The following is a 7,500-nucleotide window of genomic DNA, read 5'->3' on the forward strand; positions in this document are numbered from 1 at the left end:
TTAATAAATCAAATATTTAATAAATCATATATTTAATAAATCATATATTTAATAAATTATATATTTAGCCCCTGTCCGGCTTTTCGCGGGCCGGATGTGGCCCGCGGGCCGTAGTTTGCCCAGGTCTGGTTTAAGGAAAGGGGTGTGGAGGGAGGTGAGAAGGACTGGGTGCGTTAGGTGGGGAGGAGGGAGAGGAGGAGGAGGAAGTGGGGGCGGCGGGGGAAGGGGCAAGAGGAGGAGGAGAAGGAGAAGAGAAGGAGGGGGAACAGGAGTTTTAGTGGCGGAAATAGGAAGTAGGAAGTGAAGGAAGGAAAAGAGGAAGCGAGGGAAGGGGAAGAGTAGGGTAAAGCAGAGGTTGGATCGGGAAGGTAAAGAACGCGAAATGGGTGAAGGTCCGGACGTCAAGGGAAGGCCTAGAGCAGTGCAAGGTATATAGACCTTGGAGCAGTGGGATATAGAGCTCATGTTAAGAATGGAAGTATGGTGTGAAGATTTATTGAGGTTAAGTATTTGGTTTCATGTTGGTGTGGGTGGTGTGTAGTCGGAGTTTGGGGTAAGAATAGTGAAGGAGGGCTTATATGCTGTGCGAATGGAGTATGGAGTTGGGTGGTGTGATGGGAGAAGATGCGAAAAACGAACTCGAGAAATTAGGTCGGCCACATCCGTCGCAGATCCACGCAACGCTATTGTTAATTAGTCCTCCCTCCACCCTTAACACACACGCAAATACCCTTACACTCCAACACTCCACTCTCCCATGTGCTGCATTCGGAACTGCTCTTCCTGCTCGTCCAGGCCAGTTGGATGAGATGTTTTGACCGTTCAGAATCTCTACTATCTCGCCCCGGACAAGTTGTCCATCTCCAGCTGGTCCTCCTGCGAAGGTGGGCGAGCAGCTTTGTATGTAAACATTAACAGCTGCAGGTAACCACAAGATATTGATGAGTAATTTTATGGCCCTTTATTGGTGTATTCAAAGGATATGTTTGTGTTTGTCAGTTGCAGGTAAGTTAAATATGCATCAAAGGAGTTACAAAACCTACGCAGCGTTTAAAATAGACACCGGTATGATAAAATTCGAGCCAGTTGCTTTCTGGGCAGAGAGGGCCTTCAAGGTTCCGAACGCGGCCCACTTGTCCTGCTGGTCCCGGACATGTTGTCTGGACGAGCAAGACGAGGAGTTCCGAACGCAGCATTAATACATGTACGCTTTCACCCCATAACCCCGCCCATCCCTACCCCCACCCTCCCCACACTCACCTTCGCCCGCGACCCTTCAAACGCCGCGTTGTTATACTCGAACCGGGGCGCAGGACTCCCCTGCTGCGCCGCCCTCTGTGACCTGACGTGCGCAGGACACAGGTCGGGCGAGGTCTGGAAAAGTCCCCTGAAGGACTTGGTCTTGCAGAGGGCGGCGAGGGCTCCGAGGGGGATGAGGCCCATGGAGGAGGCGGAGAGGAGCCAGCCCAGGACCTGGATGCTGGGCGGGAACACGTAGTCGCCCCAGTACGCCGGCACGAAGAAGTAGATGTAGAAGAAGCAGATCAGCTGCGGAGGGAAGAAAGGGGGCGTGAGGGCGTTTGTGTGTGTGTGGGAGTGTGAGAGTGTAGGTATGTGTGTATTTGTTCGTAAACTGGTTTGCGTGCAATATGCATTTATACACAACCACCCATCGACAGAAACAACCTTCTTGGCATAACACTAATCAAAATCTACGTTAAGTTATCTCTCGCTAAGCCCACGCCCGCAAAAGCTTCTTTCCAGCCTCCAAACTCGCCCCACGCTACTCACCACGAGCAGCACGGGCGTAATGAAGATCCAAGTGACCAGCCAGTACGCCTTCAGAGGGGCGGGGATGTACACGCCCATTTCCTTGATGTTACTCAGGAATCTTCGGAAACCTGCGGGAAGGAGGGCAGAAGATGGTGTCAGAAAGGGGTCGAGGGAGAGAGAGAAGAAATTAAAGGAATGGTATCGTATATATAACATTCAACAAAAACAAAATAAAATACAAAGATGAAAACAAAGAACCAGAGGATACAAGAAACATTACAATTTACGCAAACAGCCCTCGTGCACAAATTGAAATTATGGATTCTTAACATGAAATTTGTGAACATGTGCCTGTGGTTTCAGCCCGCATAGATTCGTTATTGCTATTTCTGGACGTGTGTGCGTGCGTGTGTGTGTTGGCACATGCGTACTTACGTGCGTGTAAATTCAACATAAATAAGAAAAGGGGCATCAACTGCACCTCCACCGCCAACAACACCAACACCCCCTCCACCCACGCCCTCCTCCCTTCCCCCTCCCCGCCCTCCTCCCTTCCCCCTCCCCGCCCTACCGTAGACCCAGATGACGGCGAGGATCTGCGTGATGGCCAGGATGATGACGGAGATCCCGGCGGAGTACCAGAAGAAGAGCTCGAACATGAGTATCCCGCCCTCGAGGCACATCGAGAGCCCCATCAGGAAGATCACGAAGCACACGCAGGCGACGACGAGGGGCTTCCGGCTCCTGAGGGAGGGCATGTAGTCGAACAGGGTGGTGGTCACGGTCTCGACCATCGTCAGCTGGGCCAGAGACAGAGAAGTGGAGAAATATGAAATAATAGAAAACTGATTATATGTTTTCTTCCTTTTCCTGTGTCACAAATTAGTTTCATTTCAGTTTTCTTCTTTCATTTGTCCCCGTATGTGCCTATTCGATAAATTAACAAAAAATACAGATGCAGATATGCGTCTCAAGTATAATGATAAGGATATGCTATGTGGCTTTCAAACTATAGCAGTTATCTGGCAATTTGTTTCTTCCCTATATCTGTCTCTTTCTGGAAAATGAAGATCAAAGATGTTTTGGAATAATTTTTCATACCAGCATTTGGGAAATGAAGAAAATGCTAAAACCAAGGAATGCACAGTGCGTTCAATTTCAAAAAAGTAAAATCTGACAACTCGCCCTGTTCTCCGATTCTTCGTTTATTTTGTTATTCTAATCAGCTGATACTGATACGTACATACGTCAGGATTTTTTTTCCTTTTACTTTTATGCAATGTCTCTTATCACTTTACACCATTTGTTTTAAAGTTGGCGAATCGGAGTCTCCTAGGCCTAGCGTGAGTTGCTAGTTTACCTTTTCTAACATTAATCAGACTATAGTAACTTGCAAGTCTTTCTAAGTTAGAAAGGATGAGCAAACTAGGATGAAAAGGGAGAATGAAGCTTCAGAATAGAGGGATGAAAGAGGGACGAGGAAGAAAAAAGAAGTTGGCAAGAGAAAGGAAAAGAAAGGACAAAAAGAAGAAAAGCAGAATATAAAAATGAAGAGAAGAAAGAGAAAGAGCCAAGAAAATAGAGAGAAGACCATTCTATAGAAAAATAATAGACAAAAGAAAAGAGAAACCAATTGAGGAAAAATAATATTTCGCCAATACAAACGAATGAATTACGTGTTAAATACTACAGCTAATAAAGGAAGAACGATGTAAAATAAAAACAATAAAGGAAGCCATAAACCAACCGCAACAACAATATCAATAATCAACAAAGAATGATTCAATGGATATGAGAAAAGAACAACAGAAAAAAAAGAGCGGCCACCCACCTGCGACGCCAAGCCAATGTTGATGAGCATGACGAAGAAGAGGACAGACCACAGCTGCGGGAGGGGCAGGAGGGACACCGCCGCAGGATACACGATGAAGGCCAACCCAGAGCCCGAGGAAGCCACGTCCTTCACCTCCACGCCGAGCTCCTGCGCCAGGAAGCCCAGGATGCTGAAGATGACGAAGCCGGCGAACACGGACGTCGAGCAGTTGGAGAAGGCGATGATGATGGCGTCTCTGGAGGGGGGGGGGGGGATGAAAATACGAATGGGGCGACTTCGAAGACAGAGATTAGGAAAAAATAATAATAAAAAACAGAGAGAGAAAATAAACCAACGTGTAAAGTAAACGCCATAATAGACCGGGAAATATACAGCATATGACAAAAAACATGGAAAGTCGAGAAAATATGTACATATAATATTAGCAACAATAATAGCAGTCGTGGTATTAAAAGCACTGGTATGAACAATAGCAACAATAACAGCAGAAGCAATATTATCATTATCACCACCATCACCACCACCACGATCATCACCACCACTAACTTATCCACCAACCTCATACAGTTGTTGTTGAACTTATTGTAAGAAGAAAGAGTGATGAGGCAACCGAAGGAGACGCCGAGAGAGTAGAAGATCTGAATGGCGGCGTCGCTCCACACCTCCACCTCCGTCAGGCGAGAGAAGTCCGGCTGCAGGAAGTAGAAGTCGATCCCCTTCATCGCCCCGTCCAGAGTGATGCCTGGAGATAGGACGGGGAGACAAGATATAAGAATAGAGGTAAGAGGTAAGAAGGAAGGATAAGAGAAGAGAGATGAGAAATATGAAGGAGGGAGAAAAAGTATGAAGGAAGAGGAGGGGGATAAGAGAAAAGACGGGGAGGTAAGAGAGGGAGATGAGGTAAGAAGGAAAGATACGAGAAGAGAGATGAGAAATAAGGAGGGGGAAGTATGAAGGAAGAGGAGGGGGATAAGAGATAAGATAGGAGATAAGGAAGGGACGTAAGAGATACGTAAAAGGAGGTGAGAGGGCGATAAGAGATAAGAGGGGGAGATACGTGGTAAGGAGAGGAGGTAAGAGACAAGAAGGAAGGATAAGAGAAGAGAGATGAGAAATAAGATGGAAGGAAAAGAATTATGAAGGAAGAGGAAGGGGATAAGAGAAAAGAAGGGGAGATAAGAGGTAAGAAGGAAGGATAAGAGAAGAGAGATGAGAAATAAGAAGGAGGGGAGGAAGCACGAAGGAAGAGGAGGGGGATAAGAGAAAAGAAGGGGAGGCAGGGGATAAGGAGGATAGGTAAGAGATACGTAAGAGGAGTAATGAGAAGAGAGATGCGTAATAAGAAGATGAGAGCAGAAGCGTTAAGTAACAGGAGAGAGATGAGAGATAAGGAGGGGAGGCAAAAGGTAAGAAGGAAGGATAAGAGACGAGAGATTAGAAACAGGAAGGGGATGAAAGGAGGGAGATGAGAGATAAGAAGAGGGAGAGGAAAGGTAAGGGAGGGAGGTAAGATATATGAAGAAGGCATAAGAGAAGAGAGATGAGAAATAAGGATGGGAGAGAAGAAGCGTTCAGTAAGAGGAGAGAGATGAGAGATGCAAAGGGGAAGTAATAAGAGGAAGATGAGAGACGAGATCGGGAAGTAAGAGGAGAGATACAAGAGATAAGATAAATGGGAGATGAAATATAACAGCAGAATCGGCAATTCTGTTTTGGTTTACATTCTCGTTCTATTTACGACTTCAGTGCATTGGAGCATAAGATAGCTCAAGATAAAGGATTGCACATGGTACTTTGATACAGGTAGCCCCACTCAGTCTTAATGAAAATCATAGTTGGCAACTTCTGAGCTAAGCCCCTCCTCTTCCTCAATATTCATTGTAGATATCATATACTTTGTTTTTATTTCATATTTCTTGGTCTCTTTTTTATTTATTTATTTATTATCATTTTTTTTTTTGTCATTGTTATTACTGAATCATTTCCAAAGAAATTGCACTAAAAAGACACTAACCATAATATATTGCACAGACTGAATGGGTCACAAAGAGAGGGCAGAGCTAATGATATCATTACGTTTAGCCAATGAGAGTACACTGTGAGACATCTGATGTTGCTAAATACATGATTATTTGTATTATTCACTCAATATTGTTATAATCATTAGAAGTAAAACCAGAGTAATACCAAAATTTCCCTCTTTTATTTGTGATAGTGAATTCCTTACCATTGATAATGCTCTTTAGAAAAAGTAAATTTCATTTTTAGGTTCAACAAGCTAAATGGAAGTGGATTTACCTGGTTATATATGAATTGGCATTGAATCTGCCCTGAAAATACATATTTGGAAAATTATATCTGACAAACATAATATTTAGATCATTCTGCCGTGGATTATTGTTATTGTATTGAGATCATGTATCATGCAAAAATTTGCATTTCTCCACAGCTTGTCAAATGTTATGATAATGGTCTATTATCTGGAAGAGACAATGTTGTGAATGAGAGAACGCACACATCGCAATGTTTTTTTCCCAGCCGCTCTCCCTGGGCTCTCGAGGCAGTAATGTCAACTGTGTTTGGCGCATATCTGTGTAGACACCAGAATTACTCTTTTTATGCCGTACTACTTCCAAAAGTTTTAATTTTTTGTATTTCTTGTTCTTGGAATTATAGTTTTATATCCTGGGCAATAATGGATGTGAAAGCTTGAGCAAAGTTTGACAACAAACCCCGAGGTGGCAAGGAGCCCGCTGGAAAATTCAAAGAAATGGCGTCGCACGCGGTACGTGAGACATTTCCGGATGTCTGTTTTCAAGTGGCATACCGCGTGCGACGGACCACTTTGTTGTGAAATGGAGAAAGGACGGAGAAAGAAAGAAAAAGAGAAGTAAAAGAAACAGATACACCCAAATCTATTTGCAAGAAAAAATAATATAGAAAAGATTGAATGAGCAAACGTGAAAAAATAACTTAAACACGGACAGAAAGCAGCACCAGCCTCCGAGGCCGCCCTTTACCCCTGACGAAGAGGATGGCGAGGATGACGTAGGGGAAGAGGGCGGTGAAGTAGACGACTTTCCCGGACGACTTGATGCCCTTGGCCAAGCACAGGCCCACGATCACCCACGCCAGCGCCAGGCAGCCCACCAGCTCCCACCTGAGGCCGCCCATGTCGTCCCAGGAGCGCCCCGTGACGCCCAGCATCCGGTTCCTGCAATGTAGGTAGGGGGGCGGGGGTCAGTTGTCTTTATTTACTCGTGTTGAGGTTTTCTTTTTCTTGTCTTCACGCGAGGTTCTAAGTTGGATTCGATTCGCAACGTGAGCTATGATCGTTTTCTAATAGAGACTGAACCTATATCCTTTGAGATTTACTATACTGCAGATATTACTCCACCGCAAAACCTAGACAGCTTTATGTCGTTGCAGTGATAATGAATAAATAAGAAACGCATTGAAATCCTCAAAACAGTCCGCAATTGTGACAGAAAAGAAGTCACCCTCACTTGAAATAATCCTCGCTGGCTGAAATCCTCGTGAGAACTGTCTCGACGGGTCTGACCCAAGCTGACCCATTGGCAGGGTCGTGGCAGTGGGTCTCGTTGAGCTTCCTCAGGCCAGCCAGACCGCAGTAGTCCCCGACGCTGAGGCAGGTCCGGTTGAAGTAAACGAGGGAGGAATTCTTGCAGGCCTCGGCCTCTGCGTCCGTGAAGCAGTCTGGAAGGAGGGAGGGAGGAAGGGAGGGAATTTAGAGAGAAGGATCGGCGAAATAGGGGTGGGGGTGGGGGTGGGGGGGTGAGAAGAGGGTGAAGGTAGTTCGCCTTTTAAGAAACTAGCAACTTGAAGAAGGAGGAAAAAGAATATGAAAAGGAAGTAGACGATAGGATAAGGAG

General features: G+C 45.3%; 1 protein-coding gene across 2 annotated transcripts in view; it reads right to left on the reverse strand.

Annotated features, from left to right (window-relative positions):
- LOC113828102 (sodium- and chloride-dependent betaine transporter) overlaps positions 1-7,500 on the reverse strand; it is a 21,770-nt gene that overhangs the window by 3,275 nt on the left and 10,995 nt on the right. For both annotated transcript variants that reach the window (XM_070114406.1, XM_070114405.1), the window contains exons 4-10: positions 7,114-7,324; positions 6,628-6,821; positions 4,166-4,349; positions 3,605-3,842; positions 2,345-2,573; positions 1,792-1,901; positions 1,261-1,548 (exon numbers count right to left, since the gene is read on the reverse strand). In XM_070114406.1, the coding sequence (XP_069970507.1) occupies positions 1,261-1,548; positions 1,792-1,901; positions 2,345-2,573; positions 3,605-3,842; positions 4,166-4,349; positions 6,628-6,821; positions 7,114-7,324 (1,454 nt within the window). The remainder of the gene's footprint in view (positions 1-1,260; positions 1,549-1,791; positions 1,902-2,344; positions 2,574-3,604; positions 3,843-4,165; positions 4,350-6,627; positions 6,822-7,113; positions 7,325-7,500) is intronic.

Source organism: Penaeus vannamei, chromosome 36 (assembly GCF_042767895.1).
Source record: "Penaeus vannamei isolate JL-2024 chromosome 36, ASM4276789v1, whole genome shotgun sequence".
NCBI classification, from domain to species: domain Eukaryota; kingdom Metazoa; phylum Arthropoda; class Malacostraca; order Decapoda; family Penaeidae; genus Penaeus; species Penaeus vannamei.